We start from the raw sequence: 18,979 nt of genomic DNA, 5'->3' as shown, positions 1-18,979 counted from the left end.
GTAAAGGGAGGGTTATAACTCCTGTGAGATTTTTTTTTCTTCATCTGTGTTTCATTTCGAAGATTTCCCTTCACTTCCTGTCCGACAGCTAAACAGGAAGTGAGAGAAAATCCCTGCAAATTAGGGGAATTGTTAGGCTGGGTTCACACTTATGTGAATTGGATGCGGGTTTCCCTGCTTTTCTTCAGCAGGGACAGGGAAGCTGGCAGAGTTGATGGGAAGATGGATAGAGCCAAATACAGGGCAATCTTAGAAGAAAACCTGTTATGCCGCGTACATACGGTCGGACTTTTCGTCTACAAAAGTCCGACAGCCTGTCCGACAGACTTCCGGCGGACTTTCGGCGGACTTGCAGCAGACTTTCTAACGAACGGACTTGCCTACACATGACCACACAAAAGTCCGACGGATTCGTACGTGATGACGTACACCGGACTAAAATAAGGAAGTTCATAGCCAGTAGCCAATAGCTGCCCTAGCATGGGTTTTTGTCCGTCGGACTAGCACACAGACGAGCGGATTTCGGGGTCCGTCGTAGTTACGACGTAAAGATTTGAAGCATGTTTCAAATCTAAAGTCCGTCTGATTTGAGGCTGAAAAAGTCTGCTGAAAGTCCGGAGAAGCCCACACACGATCGGATTACCAGCCAGCTTTAGTCCGTCGGCGTCCGTTGGATTTTTGTAGACGAAAAGTCCGATCGTGTGTACGCGGCATTAGAGTCTGCAAAAGACTTGAGACTGGGGCGGAGGTTCACCTTCCAGCAGGACAACGACCCTAAACATACAGCCAGAGCTACAATGGAATGGTTTAGATCAAATCATATTCATGTGTTAGAATGGCCCAGTCAAAGTCCAGACCTAAATCCAATTGAGAATCTGTGGCAAGATTTGAAAATTGCTGTTCAGACGTTCTCCATCCAATCTGACAGAGTTTGAGCTATTTTGGAAAGAAGAATGGGCAAAAATGTCACTCTCTGGATGTGCAAAGCTGGTAGAGACATAAAGACTTGCAGCTGTAATTGCAGTGAAAGGTGGTTCTACAAAGTATTGACTCAGGGGGGCTGAATACAAATGCACGCCACAATTGTCACATCTTTATTTGTAACAAAATTTAAAAACCATTTATCATTTTCCTTCCACTTCACAATTATGTGCCACTTTATGTTGGTTTATCATATAAAATCCCAATAAAATACATTTACGTTTTTGGTTGTAACATGACAAAATGTGGAAAATTTCAAGGGGTATGAATACTTTTTCAAGGCACTGTATATCTTTAACCTTATCCTTTATCAAAATCTGGTGATTCTGCTTGTGAAAAGCACTTCCTCTGAAAAAGTGACAATGCTAGATATCCTGCAATGAGTTTACCTTGTCCAGCCGCTGGCTGGCAGGGCAAGAGTCACCCCCAGTTAGCCATTTTTACAAGACGGCTAAGGATTTCTTAGTCCAAGACAACTGTGAACATTCCACCAACCCAGAAGTAAAATCTAGGGCAGTGGTCTCCAAATTGCGGTCTGGGGGCAGAATGCGGCAATTTTCTTACATTTATCCAGCCCCTGGGGCCCCTTTTCTCCAACTGATACAAGACACTACTCCTCCCACTGACACCAATGATTGGGTATGATTCCTGCTTGATATCAGCAGTGGGGCGCTATTTCTCCCATTGAGGCCAACGATGAGGTACTAGACCCACTGAGTATATTGGAGAAGGCTCTTTTGACCTTCCTTAACTGGGGGTCAAAATTTGTGGCGAGTGCGCATTTCATAAGCACACATGGTGAAGTGTATGGTGGAAGAAATAAAAAGAAGCACATATGGTTATTTCTTCATTATGTGGTGTTGGGATTGCTTGTGGACACTTAGTCTTTTTGCTAACCTCTAAGACCCCTTTCACACTGAAGCGCTGCTAAAATAGTGCTAAAGGGCAGGTCGTTTTTAAAGTGCTTTTTGGGCGCTAGCGGGGCGGGGTTTTTTAAGGTCACGTGACGCCATGATCTTAACAATCCAAAAACACCCGTTTTGCGGCGCTTTCAACTCGCTTTTAAGGCGCTTCGGAGGTGCTGCCCATTCATTTCTATGGGCAGGGGCGTTTTTGGAGCGCTTTTTACAAACCCACCCCAAAGATGCTGCTTGCAGGACTTTTTCTAACGTGTGAAAGCACTCATGCAGATGAATGGGAGGGAGTTTTCAGGCGCTATTTATAGCGCTAAAACGCCTGAAAACTGCTTCGGTGTGAAACGGATCTAAGACTCCATGCTCATTGGGCTTAAAAACACGCCAGTTTCCTTGGCAGAAAAAAACACTCATATAGAGGGTTTTTGTACGGAGTTTAGACAAGTTTAGGAGAGTTTAGCATTTTTCACCCAGAAAGCTTCATTCAAAAACATAAACTACAAGGGGTTTTTTTCTGCCTCTAAACGCTGAGCTCAAAATATGCCTCTAATTGCCCTAATGTGCATGGACACATAGGATAACGCTGAGGTTGCTTTTTTTTTTTTGCTTTTTGGCTATATAAATACAAGATTAATTATACTTTTTTTAACCTCCTAATAGCGCTGGACCTTGTGTTTGCATATTTTGTTATTATTGTTAATCTCTTAAAGGGGCAGCTGCATGTGTTTTGTTAGGTTGCATGGTAAGCACATAAAGGTGTAGAAAGGTTGGTGCCACGTTATGGGTATATTTAATGTTTGATGAAATATTAATATGAAATAAAATGGAGGAAGCTCAACATGACTTCTAAATGAATTATAATGGAACTGTGCTGTGTTCTGAGTTCTTTCTAATTCTTTTAGCCTTATCTAGACAATGTAGGAATGAAAGGGTGTCTGTAAGACTTGGCCCAGGATGGTAACCATTGTTACTGATGTGTGGGATGATGGTTGGAAGCAGGTGGATAGGAAAGGACGTAAGGCCTTGTGCCTTTGGCTGAGATTCTCTCTTTTATATTGTGGGTTTCTTTCATGTCGTTTTTAAATATAGCCTTGGCTAGATTCCAGAACCAGGGAGCGTTCTCCACTGTTTGAAGTACTTGCAGATCGTTTCACTTCACAAAAGGAGAAGCAATCTACACCGTTTCATAAACAGCCACACAAAAGAGAACGATCTCCACTGTGAATGCCGGAGAATGGAGCAGTGGATATATATTTTCCACTGCTTCATAAACTGACACCAAAATCCCAATAAAATACATTTACTTTTTTGGTTATAACATAACAAAATGTGGAAAATTTCAAGCGGTATGAATATTTTTTCAAGGCACTGTAGAAAGGGTGCAGTCTGATTTACAAACAGCTTTTAACTGGTGACTTTTGCCCATAGTTCTACATACCAGGAGGGTAACTGGCCTTCACCCAAACTGGCCTCAGCACATGTGAGTAGGTGTTAGAAACCTTGGATTATCAACTCTTTTTGACATAGTAACATAAATAATATTACCTGATTACAACATCAAATTGATCAATTATATGTCCAAGCTCCAGACCATGAAGGATTCCCCCACTCCCTATGACAATACAGCGTTTGCATTGTTTGTTTCTAAGTTCCTTGGGAAGTTCATCTTCAGGCATCATGTCCAATGTGTCATTCAGTTCTTTAAGATACTGGCGAAATCCAAATGGAGGACCATACTGGTAGAAGGATTCATTGAGGTATTTGTTTTTCTTGATAAAGCTTAGCAATCTCATGTCGTACTTGTTGGGAAACAATCGGTTCATCTCTGCTCTGGCAAATCCCGGCCGACATTTTGCTTCCACCACATTCTTGGCAAATGTGTGCGCACGCTGTGGAAAACCAAAAAAAAAACAAAAACAGTTAGGTCATAATGACTTCCATCTACACTGCAGAACTATGGATATTGGATTTACAGTCCACTCACATTTAATCTAGTTATGTTGAATAAATAAAAAAAAAAAAAAAAAAGTTTGTACTTTTTAAATAGTTAATCTGCTGCTGTATTCCCCTGTGTAGCAGAACTTTGAACTGGAGAGAAAGAAGCTGCACTATAAGCCTAAGCTCTAAAGCTCATGTTCAACCACAAGGCCCACGTGCCATTTAATGTGGCCTGTGGACCTCTTCTGCAGCTGAGGCAACTCCCTAGTCTCTGCCCCAACCTTGTCTCAGCAGGAAGACAGAACTCCACTGCCAGATCCTGTGCTTCTTTGTGTAGATGCTGAGAGACTCATCTCTAACCCCCCCCCGTCTCAGCAGTCGGCAGAAGAGAGGAGGACAGAACTCTTGCTATAGATCCTGCATCTCCGTGCGGCTGCTGCACCCACTTGTCTCTGCCACCCCTGGTCTTGGCATTCAGCTGACTCTTCATATCTTCTTCATTTATTTTATCTCGCCTGCCTTCACTTCTTGTGAAGTCTGTTTTCTGTTTTTTGGACTTAAACTCTGCCACTCTACCTCTAGGGGCATTTTCTCCTCCTGCTGGCAGAGCTCATATGCAATTGGACAATTGGGAGAGCTTGAACCTCATGATCCACGTTGTGTTTTTATATCTGTCAATAGCAGGGCTGGACTGGGACAATAATTTGGCCCTGGACTTCATACAGACCGGCCCACTTTACTCCAAACACCTGGTGTTGGCACTTCAATCATCACGGCACCATGGTTGATATGGTGTCAGGGTGATTGAAGTGCATAATTTCTATTATTACACTGTATAAAATGAAATAGTTCAACTCAGCATAATGCAGAACCAGTGGGAGCCCTGAGTGTGTCACTTGTCACTGTCGCACCGGTGCTCTGCATTTACTAGCCTGATCGGTTCCCGCTGGCGGCTCCTAATTCAGATTGATGACAAGCCTGGACTCTTGCACAGTGTCTAAATGCCTTTCACCCTACTCCCTTTGTCAGTAACATTCCTTTAGTGGAATAAAAAGTTGTTTTAATGCTACACTTAGTTGGCGCTCTGTATCTCTCTCTCTCCTCCCCATCACTGAAACCAGCCCACTGAGCCATCGGCCCACCGGGAAACTCCCTGTAGTCCCGATGGCCAGTACATGCCTGGTCAATAGTAGCCAGTACATGCCTGGTCAATAGTAGCCACCATGTGAGTATTTTTCAGACGAAAATGCCTCTTCCCAGTGATGTTATGTTTGTTATCTGTCATTGCTGGTTTTACTTTTTATATACCATATTTTTTCTGATACTCTGTTATTATATTACCAGATGTCACAGCTTTTTCTGACCATCCCCTGAAGAAGGAATTAAATGTATATTCGTAAACATTGAGATTTCTTTTGCGGTTATGTCCTCTTACTGTTAGATTAACCGTGTGTCATAGAATTCAGCTGTATATTATCCATATAAGATTACCATTCATGTATAGTAAATGTGATATTTTTGTCTATTGTTAGACGGTTTTTATAAAGAAAATTTGTACTTTTTATTATACTTTTTTACGCATCTTTCTGGTTTCCAACCTACGCCTATAAAGTCCCAGGGGGCATCTCCTTTGTTTTTCTTTCTCTATTTAGGGATGTGGTTATAGGTTCCAGTCATTGACTATACAGTTGGCTTTCTTTCTTAAATAATTTTCTCGGCATTCAGCTGGCTCCAGCCCTCCTCACAGGCTCACAAACCCTGTACATTCTGTTTCCCAGTTCCACTCCAGCTTCTTCACGACATCAGCACTAGGTAACGGGGTGCATTGTAATGTAAGGACAGCCATAGATGCAGCAGTTTTCTTGAAAATCGCTTGATTTCCACATCAATACAGTCAGTAGGGAACACAGCAATTACTGCTAGTGGCTATAAAAGCCACTAGCAATAATCACATGGTTGTACTCAAGTTGTACCTCAATCGATCAACTTGGGTACATTCAGCCTGCCCATAGATGCTTTGAATCTCAGCGGGTCCCTGCTGAACGGGCCGAGATTCGAACCGTCTATGACCGGCTTAAGGGAGGGTGGGGGACTCTGGAATTTAATTCTATGGACTGAAATCAGACAGAAGTCGTAACCAAAGTAGAGCAGGAACCTTTTCCAAAGTCGGACCGACACAAGCCGAACTAGTTAAGACGGCTCTCATAGGGAAACATTGATTTTTAAATGTCATGCGACATGTGCTCTCAAAGTCAGAGCGAGTGTGGTATCAGTGTGAATGGGGCCTAAGGCTTAAAGTGGTTGTAAACCCTCATGTTTGTTCACCTTAATGCATCCTATGTCTGGCAGTCACCGGTCCCCCCCCCCCCCGTTTTACTTACCTGACCCCCGTAATTCCCACGCCAGAGACGCACTGTCCCTCTCTCCACGGGATTCCGGCTCTTGATTGGATAGATTGGTAGCAGCGCAGCCATTGGCTCCCGCTGCTGTCAATCAAATCCAATGACACGGGGGGCAGGGCCGAGTACGGCATTCGTGTCTGTGGATGCAATTGCTGGACTCGGGAGTACACTCGCAAGGAAACCCCCAACCCCCCCCCCCCCCCGGGAGATCGCTTCTCCTAGGGGGTTATCTGAAGTGAGGAGGAGCCGCGAGAGCTGCCGGGGGACCCCAGAAGACGAGGATCGGGGCCACTCTGTGCAAAACGAGCTGCACAATGAAGGTAAGTATGACATGTTTGTTATTAAAAAAAAAAAAAAAATGAGCCTTTACAATCACTTTACGTTATTACTAAAACCGGTAAAAATCAAATGGAGAGGCAATCATTTAATATAATGAGTAGATACATTTATATAGTCTTCCAGATACAACTGGCACTTTGAGGGCAACCATAATGCTGATGCGGTGTTAAATATTTCTGGAGGATGCAGGGGCAGGCCAACCCAGTATAACAAGTAAGAAGGGCTTTTACAAAAATGGAGAGGTGGGTGGATTGCAGTTCCTCTATAAGACAATGATAATTTGGAAGAGGAGTTTCGGAAGGTTCTCAAAAGAAGGAGACTATAGAAGCACCTCACTAGTGTGGTGATGCTCATTTACCATCCAATGAACAGTCTGGAGGAAAGGAGGTATTGCAAAAATCTGCAGACATGCGGGGTCTGAGCAGTGGGGTCACTCTCCAATTTATGGTGTCGCGGTGGTATGTGAATCACAAGAGTGACTAAACACAACTATTATCTTTGATGGGTATATCACTTTACATTTACAGTGCCTTGAAAAAGTATTTATACCCCTTGGAATTTTCCACATTTTGTCATGTTACAACCAAAAACATAAATGTATTTTATTGGGGTTTCATGTGATAGACCAACAAAAAGTGGCACATAATTGTGAAGTGGAAGGAAAATGATAAATGGCTTTCCAATTTTTTTACAAATAAATATCTGAAAAGCGTGACGTGCATTTGTATTCAGCCCCTTTACTCTGATACCCCTAAATTAACTAAAATCTAGTGGAACCAATTGCCCTCAGAAGTTACCTAATTAGTAAATAGAGTCCACCTGTGTGTAATTTAATCTCAGTATAAACCACAGCTGTTCTGTGAAGCCCTTAGAGGTTTGTTAGAGAACCTTAGTAAAAAAAAACAGCATCATGAAAGCCAAGGAACACACCAGACAGGTCAGGGAAAAAGTTGTGCAGAAATTTAAAGCAAGGTTAGGTTATAAAAAAATATCCCAAGCTTTTAACATCTCATGGAGCACTGTTCAATCCATCATCTGAAAATGGAAAGAGTATGGCACAACTGCAAAGTAAACCTACCAAGACATGGCCGTCTACCTAAACTGACAGGCCGGGCAAGGAGAACATTAATCAGAGAAGCAGCCAAGAGGTCCATGGTAACTCTGGAGGAGCTGCAGAGATCTACAGCTTAGGTAGGAGAATCTGTCCACAGGACAACTATTAGTCGTGCACTCCACAAATCTGACCTTTATGGAAGAGTGGCAAGAAAAAAGACATTGTTGAAAGAAAGCCATAAGAACTCCCGTTTGCAGTTTGCAAGAAGCCATGTGGGGGACACAGCAAACATGTTGAAGAAGGTGCTCTGATCAGATGAGACCAAAACTTGTTGGCCTAAAAGCAAAACGCTATGTGTGGTGGAAAACTAACACTGCACATCACCCTGAACACACCATCCACACCATAACACATGGTGGTAGCAGCATCATGTTGTGGGGATGCTTTTCTTCAGAAGGGACAGGAAGGCTGGTCAGAGTTGATGGGATGATGGATGGAGCCAAATACAGGGCAATCTTAGATGAAAACCTGTTATGCCGCGTACACACGATCTGGATTTTGGTCGGAAAAAGATATGACGGCTTTTCCGACGGGATTCCGCTCAAGCTTGTCTTGCATACACACGGTCACACAAGTTCTCTGGGCTTTCAACCGTCAAGAACACGGTGACGTACAACACTACGACAAGCTGAAAAATGAAGTTCAGTGCTTCCGAGCATGCGTCGAATTGTTTCTGAGCATGCGTGATTTTTTGCGCGTCCGAATTGCATACAGACGATCGCTTTTTCAGATAGGAACTTCTTCTGACCAAAAAATAGAGAACCTGCTCTCAATCTTTTGCTGGCTGGAATTCTGCCAGCAAAAGTCTGATGGAGCATTTCCTTCCACTTCACAATTATGTGCCACTTTGTGTTGGTCTATCACATACAATCCAAATAAAATACATTTACGTTTTTAACTGTAACATGACAAAATGTGGAAAATTTCAAGGGGTATGAATAATTTTTCAAGGCACTGTATGCATTTTATCTCATTATTTAGCTGCTGAGCTGCAGTTCCTCCTTGGATCCAAGGTAGGAAGGAGGGAGTACAGTGACATTATACTTTGGCTGTATGGGATATAAAACTACATCACAAATGTTAACGTCCATAATCATCTCTAAAAAGAAGCCCAAACTGTAAAAGCAGACCATTTCTTATAAAACTGCAGTTTATCACCAGAGAATTTTCATTTTTTTTCATATTTTTATTGAAAGCTAGTATTGTTTAAGACTCTTGGTATTGTGTAACAGACATTTTCAAGTCTCCTAATGTTCTTTCCAGCTGAACCATTGTGATGCAATCTGGAAAAACATTTATTTCTCCTCTAACAGAGCTCAAAGTAGAGGAGGACCAGGGCTCACAGCAGGGTCTACCATCCCTCCAATAATATCTACCATGCATTAAATAAAAATGCAGCATACTCCAGGTGATCCTGAAAGGTTGGTACATGACCGACGCAGGGACACTTCTCAATGCATACCGTGATCTGTAATGTGGCATTAGCCTGGTAGCTTCCCTTCATAAGTTTCAGGGTCTGGATGCTCAAATCTACTGCCCTGTTCATTTATTTTGACGTGTGTTCTTGTTTTTTTTTTTTTTTGCATTCATAGCTATAATACACTATTTTACCAAAAGTATTGGGACGCCTGCCTTTACACGAACATGCAAAGGCTACCCTGGCACATAGGCCTGTAGAGCAGAAAGATGGAAGATCCCAGATCTTCACACCAATGGACAACAATCAGTGGTTGTCAGTGAACCTCTAATCATTTTCATCATTTAGAGCACTTTCACACTGGGGAGGTTTGCAGGCGTTATTGCGCTAAAAATACCGCCTGCAAACCGACCCAAAACAGCCGCTGCTGTTTGTTCAGTGTGAAAGCCCGAGGGCTTTCACACTGAAGTGATGCGCTGGCAGGAGAAGGAAAAAACTCCTGCACGCCGCATCTTTGGAGCGGTGAAGGAGCGGTGTATTCACCGCTCCTAAACCGCTCCTGCCCATTGAAATCAATGGGACAGCGGGGCTATACCGCGGCAAAACCGCGGCTATAGCCGCACTATACGAGCGGTTTTAACCCTTTTTCGGCCGCCAGCGGGGGTTAAAACCGCACCGCTATTGGCCGAATACCGCTGCAATAACGACGGTAAAGCAGCGCTAAAAATAGCGCTGTTTTACCGCCGACGCCCCCACCGCCCCAGTGTGAAAGCAGCCTCAAAGCGAACTCCAGCATTCAAAGGCAGACCCAGATACCACATAATGGCTTATCAACCTATTGTAAGAACTTAAGTTCTCTCCTTACAGCCAGCAATTAGGCCCCCATTTACACCAAGGCGCTTCAAAAACGCCCTAAAACGCCTTAGCGTTATTACCGCGTTTTTACAGCGTTTTAGGGGCGTTAACGGTAAAATTAACGCAACACTGCAGACATTTTAACAGCGTTTTTCAAGCGTTATTGAAGCATGGGCATCAAAGAACAACCCCACCTCCCTACATCACTTCCTGTGTACTTCCTGGTATCTCGTTGAGGTAAGAGGGTGAATAAAGAAGATGGAGTTCGTGGAGCTATTTTTTTATTTGTGCTACTCTATTGGGAGCATATCCACCAACAGAGGCAGCACCGTCGCTATTGGTTTCATCCCATCCTCCAAGTGCACACCTCAACTGGACAATTTGCATTGCTATACGAGGACTTAAGAGTGCACCCAGACAAGTTCAAAAATTATACTCGGATGAGCATTGCAACGTAAGTATCTATATCCTAATCCCACTCCCACATCCCTAACCCTAAACCCGCTCCCACTAGTCCCAAACCCTAACCCTAATCCCACTCCCACTAGTCCCAAACCCTAATCCCGCTCCCACTAGTCCCAAATCCCTAACCCTAATCCCGCTCCCACTAGTCCCAAATCCCAACCCTAATCCCGCTCCCACTAGTCCCAAATCCCTAACCCTAATCCCGCTCCCACTAGTCCCAAATCCCTAACCCTAATCCTGCTCCCACTAGTCCCAAATCCCTAACCCTAATCCCACTTCCACTAGTCCCAAAACCAGAACCCTAACCCCGCTCCCACTAGTCCCAAATCCCAACCCTAATCCCGCTCCCACTAGTCCCAAATCCCTAACCCCGCTCCCACTAGTCCCAAATCCCTAACCCTAATCCTGCTCCCACTAGTCCCAAATCCCTAACCCTAATCCCACTTCCACTAGTCCCAAAACCAGAACCCTAACCCTAATCCCGCTCCCACTAGTCCCAAATCCCAAACCTAATCCCGCTCCCACTAGTCCCAAATCCCTAACCCCGCTCCCACTAGTCCCAAATCCCTAACCCCGCTCCCACTAGTCCCAAATCCCTAACCCTAATCCTGCTCCCACTAGTCCCAAATCCCTAACCCTAATCCCACTTCCACTAGTCCCAAAACCAGAACCCTAACCCTAATCCCGCTCCCACTAGTCCCAAATCCCTAATCCCAACCCTAATCCCGCTCCCACTAGTCCCAAAACCAGAACCAGAACAAGCAGTGTCTTGTAAAGTAACAAGCAGTGTCTTTTACTTCAAACCTTCATTTTTCTGGGATTAATTCTTTTTTTGGCACCTTAATTTAGTTTTTTTGGCACTTTGATGGTCTGTTTAATTATTCTGACCTTCCCACAAGTTCAGTCCTGTTGTTGTAGATGCTCTCATTTCTGCTTGCATGTTTACCTTTTTGTGAGATCATGTGACTTTTCTACAGCTCAGGGCGGATTATAGGCGTTATTCAGGCGTTTTTACAGTGGTTTCAATTCATTTCAATGGAGAGGGGCGTTTTTGAAGCGCTTTTTTCAACGCCCAAAAGCTGCTCCAAAGATGCTGCTTGCAGGACTTTTCTCAACGCCCCGCCAGCGCAACGCCTCAGTGTGAAAGGGTCCATTGAGATGCATGGGGAGCGTTTTATGAGCGCTTTAATAGCGTTATTTTTAGCGCTAAAACGCTGCAAAAACGTCTTGGTGTTGTAATGGAGATTTGTAAGTTCTGTATATAATTGTATTGTATTTTGTATGTATTGCACACTGCCCTCACTGTGCACACGGCACTAATAATGTTTTCAGTAAATGTTTACATTCTTTCGAGTCCTGATTAGAATTGGCCTGCCTATGTAACGCCCCTTGTTACCATAAACGTACAATTGTAATATTAATGTGATACCTACGTAATCATGTGCATAAAAACCTTCAATTGCGTCATAATAAAGCAGAACAGTAATTTCGAAAGATGCTGAGCGTATCTTTTGTGTCTGTTCCCTACTGCAGTAGATATTATTAATTTGGAACCACTAATCAATATGAGGATAGGGGTTGCCTATCATCAATTTAACCGAGTCAGCATGGCGAGCTTTGCCTTAGGAGGGGATTCCAGGTGACCCTGAGTATCCGAAACGAGGAGCTTGAGACGATCCGGGAATTTCTGATAATCAGCCGGCTGAGGTAAGCCTTTTGCTTACATTTGAGTTATCAGACTTCCTTGATCGGTAAGGCATTTTCGGGACAAAGGGTACCTATTTTACTCCCCTTAATCGAACTGTATTGATTGGTGGTTATATGTTATGTTGTCCCTGTCTATTGTCCATTGGAGTGTTATAGATAAGAAAGGGAAGAATAGTGCTGTTCACAGGTATATGTAGTACATCTGCTAGATAAAGTAGTTTAGAGGCAAGAGGGTATAGGCACACGTAGAGAAGAGAGAGAAGACTGGCCAGTCATTATGGGCTTTGAATTAAGTAAGGGAATGAAGGGTAAGAGACCCTCAAAAATGCCCAGCGCAAGAGGAGCGCTATATATGAACCAAAGGTGTGGTTCCGCCTATACTGAGCCCCTAGATTAATGGTTAAAGTTGACAGTGATCCACATTGGGTAACTGGGTTACCAAAGGCCATAGGGACTAAGAATAATGCAGAGTAAACAGCTAGAGAAACAGCTATCTATGTGAGCAGGATGGATCAAGGGTGACATTAGAACTAGACAGAAAGGGACATTTTCATGTTAAGTTGTGGGATGAATTTGGGATCAGGCACTACAACTAGTAAAAGTCAGAAACAGAGAAATGAGAGGTAAAACAGAATACTTTATATGTTGTCAGAGAGGGAAGATGGGATGAGCACTGTGGCTCCCCATCTGATCATAGAATCATAGAAGCTAGATATAAAAGTTATTTAAACAAAATAAGGAAAGCAGAATTTAGGCAGGGAAATATTAAAGAGTTAAAAGAAAGTGAGAGAATGATATGCACATGTTGTGTACAAATGGGAAAAATGTAAGCGATTTTAGAGAGATATTGGTGTGTGTGTGTGCGAATGCTGGGACCTTTAGTTCTATTGCTTGTGTGTGTCATGTATGCAGATGTGACCCCCTCCTTTGTGCTCTCATGAAAGAAATGTGGCTGGGATGAGAGGTTAGTGATAAGCTGGAAGGACACCATTGCCAATTTCTGTTTTTTAGACAAAACATTTATAACAAAATGTGCCGGGTTAACGAATCTAATGGTAAACAATGTGATCACAATTATTTTGAATCTGTTTTCCAAACATGGTAAAATGAAGGTTACATTTAACCGTGTATTACACAAATTGAATATCCTTTGATGGTGGAAACAGTGCATTTAAAAAAGGGAAATTAAGTAAAATTAAGTAATAATGAGTATTAATTTCTAATATGAGTTTAACAATAATATAGATATAATGAAACTGGTTTAGACAACCTTTGGTTGGAAATGAAATTCAGGTTATTGGGGAAATTTGTAATGAATGAGATTAGTTTAGATTAAGATAACAATTTTGTAATTTTACATTTATACAATAAGCCCTTATTGAGAGAAAAAAAGATTAAGATGAGGTTGTTATTTTGAATAAAGCTGCCATAATATTTAACAAAGCCAAGATGGATGGGATACATAAGAAGTTTTTCTACAAAAATGATATTGTAAGGTTTTTGATGAAAACTTGATGTGTGGTCCATGATGTGAGAGTAATAATAAATAACATTTAAATATAACAGACCCATCACATCAAGTCCACACACCCTGTTAGGATAGATGCCACCTGCAGCCAGTTGTTTTATAGTTTTTGATGCTTTCTGGTCCATCATACAGATTGGTCCTTTTGTTTTTATTTATTTTTATTTTTGAAATCCAAAGCAGAATGTGTGGATTGTGAAATGATGTGCCCCTTTTTCTTGTAAGTACAGTGGTATAAGCAGAAGAATAGTTTTGGATTTATGGACATCTCTGCATGACCGCAGGGTATTGTTATCATTTATTATAATATTGCCAGGAAAAAGTTGTCTTTTGAAACATGAAACTGGAGTTCTTACACAAATAGTGTGATAGAAAACAAGACATTGTAATATATTTATGCAAGCTGGACCCAGTAATGAAGGGTTCACCCCGATATATCAGAGCTGTAGCTTTTATGCAAAGGTGCTATTAGACAAAGTTAGATATTGTTTTGGTCAATGGTCCGACATTCTGTGCAGCAAATTTACAGCTAACTAAATGTTTGTCTAATGAAAGGTTTAAAATATGAGTTTGTTTATGTACAAATCTAACAATGAAAAATGCGTACATTTATTCAAAAGAAAGGAAAAGACGCATGTGTTAAATTGATGACATAGGAATCAGCTGCTGTGAGTCCAGTGCAGGACAAACTCCCTGAAGACCCAGATATTAAATTTTTTGTAGATTTGAGTATGCAGTTTATCACCCAGAAGGATACTCTGTATTCAAAGTCATTGGATCCTTTTTGCCCAGCTCAAGAAGCAGAGCTCCATGTTTTAGCAAAGCCTGTGAGCTATAAAAAGAGTGTATATTTATATAGATAGTCAAGATATAGAGAGCTTTTGGTTCCATTTGAAGGGCCAGAAGTTTGTTTTTACTTCGGCAGGTAAACCAACCAAGCATGCCAAGTTAATTTGATCGGCTGTTTTCAGCCTTCCAGGTTCTTGCTGAGGTAGCCATATTAACTTTAAAACTCACACATGGAAGCAGACCAGGTGACTAAGGATGCTGCATTTACAGCCCCGGACACTTGATGGGTCTGTGCAACTCACCTCACAGATTCCACCCTAGTTCTGGCCCAGTATAGCTGGGATTAATAATTCAACTTTAAGGACCCCAGAACGAGAAGAACAAGTGGTCCACAGGGGGCAACTTCTTATGAAACAGGACTTTGGAAAAGGTGATCATTTATGTCTGCCAGCCACTCTTTTCCCTCCAGCTTGACACATGGACCGTGTCATCAGTCACAAGCAGTTATGGCTGCCTTAGTAAATAAGCATGGGATAGAGCCAGGGTTCTCCACAGTTGTTTTTATAACATACCACTTCTTGTTTTACCTGTTACCAAAGGTGTTACCAAAAGCTGAACATCCCTTCCAGAGATTACAAAAAAGATATATCCAGATGTCCAAGTTAGGATCTTACAAGTATGCATTTTGTCTGTATGGACATGTTTCTTGGATGTCCAGTGGCAAATGCTACTGCAAAGGCCACAATAAAAAGTGTTATCAGAAGTAGTTTGTAAGTACATAGTGCAGAAAGTACAGAGAGTAACAGAGGAAATAATTTTTATAGGAGAGTCCTTACTAGAAGTTTTGAGGTTTTATTTTTACACCCCCTACTGTCTACAATATAGCGGACAAAGTAAAGTAAGAAACTAGAAAACTTTTGCCTGAATGTTTTCTTCAATTTTATCAGGCCTCTAAGGGGGATATTGGACTCTCTCCCTATGGGATTTGGTTTGGGAGTGTGTTACTCACTTGCTTATATTTTGTCTCAGCAGCTGAAGTCCTCCATTCGGATCTCACGGAGAATGCTGATGATCTTTTAAGGTTTTTTACAAACTCATTTATGTGTTTTCTCCCCAATTCCAGATCCTAAAAGTTTGGAAGGATCTAAAACTAAAGCCAAGTGACTTGTGGATTGTTAAGAGACATTTATATATAAGGAAATGTTTGGAGACTCAATACAGCATCTATTTCATGTACAGTTTTTGCAAAACTTGAAGGAAAAGTCACCTGGATCCACACCAGACACTGCAAAAATGACTAAATTAAAGAAATCTCTGTGTTTGATTTGTTTCCCTCTTGTGATCACAGTCTAGGGTACTTTTTGATTCAATTACTTTAATTGTAAGGGATATATATATATATTTGAAAAATAGTTTAGCCATGTTGAAGTCATATTTGTCTTTTGTATGTCTTCCATTATATGTAGAATTGTCTGTGTTTACATATGCTGATAAGTCAGCATACCAACAATTCAGCTAGAAGGCCATTCTGGCCACAGGAGTGTACAGCCAGTATTCTGTAAATATGTCTTATCAATCATTTGTTTTTCACAATGAAAAGTCATTTTGTAATGAAAAAGTTGCTCGGCTATTATTTTCTCCACAATGGAGTTTTTTGCCTCTTTGGCCAGGACTACCTCCACCTAAGCGTGTGGAGGTTCCAGGTTAAAGGTGATAGCAGGTATGGTTAGTGATCAAAATATTGATCAAAAGAGGGGAGACTGTAATGGAAATTTGTAATTTCTGTATATAATTGTATTGTATTTTGTATGTATTGCACACTGCCCTCACTGTGCACACAGCACTAATAATGTTTTCAGTAAATGTTTACATTCTTTCGAGTCCTGATTAGAATTGGCCTGCCTATGTAACGCCCCTTGTTACGATAAACCTACAATTGTAATATTAATGTGATACCTACGTAATCAGGTGCATAAAAACCTTCAATTGCGTCATAATAAAGCAGAACAGTTATTTGGAAAGATGCTGAGCGTATCTTTTGTGTCTGTTCCCTACTGCAGTAGTTATTATTAATTTGGAACCACTAATCAATATGAGGATAGGGGTTGCCTATCATCAATTTAACCGAGTCAGTGTGAAAGGGGCCTTAGATTCATACATTTAGACCCCTTTCACACCAAGGCACTTCAAAAACGCCCTAAAACGCCTTAGCGTTATTACAGCGTTTTAGGGGCGTTAGCATTAAAATTAATGCAACGCTGCAGGCGTTTTAACAGTGTTTTTCAAGCATTATTGAAGCATGTGTTATTGATGCTATCTTTCTGCTTGCATGTTTATCCTTTGTGATATCATGTAAAACAAGCAGTGTCTTGTAAAGTAACAAGCAGTGTCTTGTTTTACTTCAAATCTTCATTTTTCTGGGATTAATTCTTTTTTTTGGCACTTTGTCTGGTCTTTTTAATCATTCTGACCTTCCCACAAGTTCAGTCCTGTTGTTGTAGATGCTCTTTTCTGCTTGCATGTTTACCTTTTTTGTGAGATCATGTGAATTTTCTACAGCTCAGGGCAGATTATAGGCGCTATTCAGGCGTTTTTACAGCGGTTTCAATTCATTTCAATGGAGAGGGGCGTTTTTGAAGCACTTTTTTCAACGCCAAAAAGCTGCTCCAAAGATGCTGCTTGCAGGACTTTTCTCAACGCCCCGCCAGCGCAACGCCTCAGTGTGAAAGGGTCCATTGAGATGCATGGGGAGCGTTTTATGAGCATTTTAATAGCGTTATTTTTAGCGCTAAAACGCTGCAAAAACGCCTTGGTGTGAAAGGGGTCTAAGTGCACATCTGATGCCAACTGGTGGTTAAGGAAAAGTAACTCCAGTTGTTATATAAGCTCCACAGTCTGTGCGCATGTTTGTGATCACAACAATGTTTTTTCAAACATACAAATTTTCTAAATATACATTTTTAATATTACGTTCAATATTTTACAAAATATTTTCTAGTATGATTCTGAGAGTGAGATAATTCTCTTCTCTCTTTTCATCCTGAAACATTTCAAATAGTTGGCTATGACTTTTGTCTATTTCTATTTTTGTTCATACATTATACATTTTTCTCATGAACATATCTCTTTATCTCCAACTCTTTGATGTCATCACACACACGTGTATTCTGGAAGACTCATCTTTACTTTTTTGTTTACATGTTTTAGAAATTTGTATCCTTTTTGGACAATTGTTGTTTCCCACCTATATGTGCACACTGTAATGGGAGCTATGGATCTTTTATTAATTTATTATTTAATATCTATACTACTACAGACACCTCTCCCAGCACTTTATTTATCTATTCATTCATTTATTTGTGTATTGTTTTCGGTCTATGTGTGCTTTTTTCCCACAGGTGCACCTTATTTTCTGGGATTTCAAGAATCAACTAAGCTAAAGGTGTGGCTTTCCAATTCTAAATTCTGATTGGTGTACTCCTTCTCAACCCCCCCCCCCTTTATATGTACTTAGTTGGTCTTTGTTAAATTAGCTATGAGTAAGCATCATTTGATGTGAAACGTGTTAGGGACTTATCCCTGTTTCATCCACTTTTTGATGTGACTGTACTTTGAATTTTTATCTATTTTTGATAATAAAGATGCCTTATGGAGTGCGGCAGTCCAGGATTTCTTTCCTTTTTCTACCTACCAGTGCAGAGCCAGCACCTGAGAGTTTGCAGTAGGGAGCATCAGTTCAGGTATGGAGGCTTCGGGAGCGGCATTCCCTTTTTCATCAATGCAGCCTCACTGTACCCATCAAATGCAGCTTAACGGTACCCATGAATGCAGCCTCGCTATGCCAATCAATGCACTTTCACTATGCCCATCATTGTAGCCTCACTGTGCCTTTGAACGCAGCCTCATTGCCCGTGAATGCAGCCTCCCTGTGTCCGTGAATGCAGCCTCACTGTGTCCGTGAATGCAGCCTCACTGTGTCCGTGAATGTAGCCTCACTGTGCCCATCAATGCAGCTTTACTGTGCCCCATCAAATGCAGCTTTACTGTGCCCCATCATCAATACAGACTCACCTGGATGATGGATCACACACACAGCGGGCCTACCACAGAGCTGGGTCTGTGTTCGGCAGCGGTTTCATATTTGTAATATGTGTCTGTTGTACTATGTTCTTGTATTAAGAAGTTTCCTGATATCTTTGTATTACTTCCCTTGTGTGAAATACATGGTGATCCTGCCAGTCCCATTGTTTTTCTATTTCAAACTGACCACACTAGGAATGAGAGCACATCCATTCCAACATGGTCAGTTTTCTTATTTGTATTCTACTTGGGAGCACAGCCCACCTACACTCTGTTGGTCAGACTTGTGCTAACACGCCTTCCCGCACAGCTAATCATTAGGAAGGTCAGTGTACTGCTGTTTTTCTGCCTCCCAATGACACACACGGCCCCTGCAGTCTCCACCCTTACCTCTCTAAGCCCCTTAATGCAGCTGAGAACAGAGGTTATGCTATCGATCACTTATAAAAAAAA

The 18,979-nt window shown here is 41.7% G+C and overlaps 1 protein-coding gene across 4 annotated transcripts in view; it reads right to left on the bottom strand.

Annotated features, from left to right (window-relative positions):
• Positions 1–18,979, bottom strand: part of ST3GAL5 (ST3 beta-galactoside alpha-2,3-sialyltransferase 5) — a 248,597-nt gene that overhangs the window by 32,764 nt on the left and 196,854 nt on the right. For all 4 annotated transcript variants that reach the window (XM_073610968.1, XM_073610966.1, XM_073610967.1 and 1 more), the window contains exon 4: positions 3,441–3,784. In XM_073610968.1, the coding sequence (XP_073467069.1) occupies positions 3,441–3,784 (344 nt within the window). The remainder of the gene's footprint in view (positions 1–3,440; positions 3,785–18,979) is intronic.

Source organism: Aquarana catesbeiana, linkage group LG01 (genome assembly GCF_042186555.1).
Source record: "Aquarana catesbeiana isolate 2022-GZ linkage group LG01, ASM4218655v1, whole genome shotgun sequence".
In the NCBI taxonomy this organism is placed as follows: domain Eukaryota; kingdom Metazoa; phylum Chordata; class Amphibia; order Anura; family Ranidae; genus Aquarana; species Aquarana catesbeiana.
This window is presented reverse-complemented; position numbering and strand designations above follow the sequence as displayed.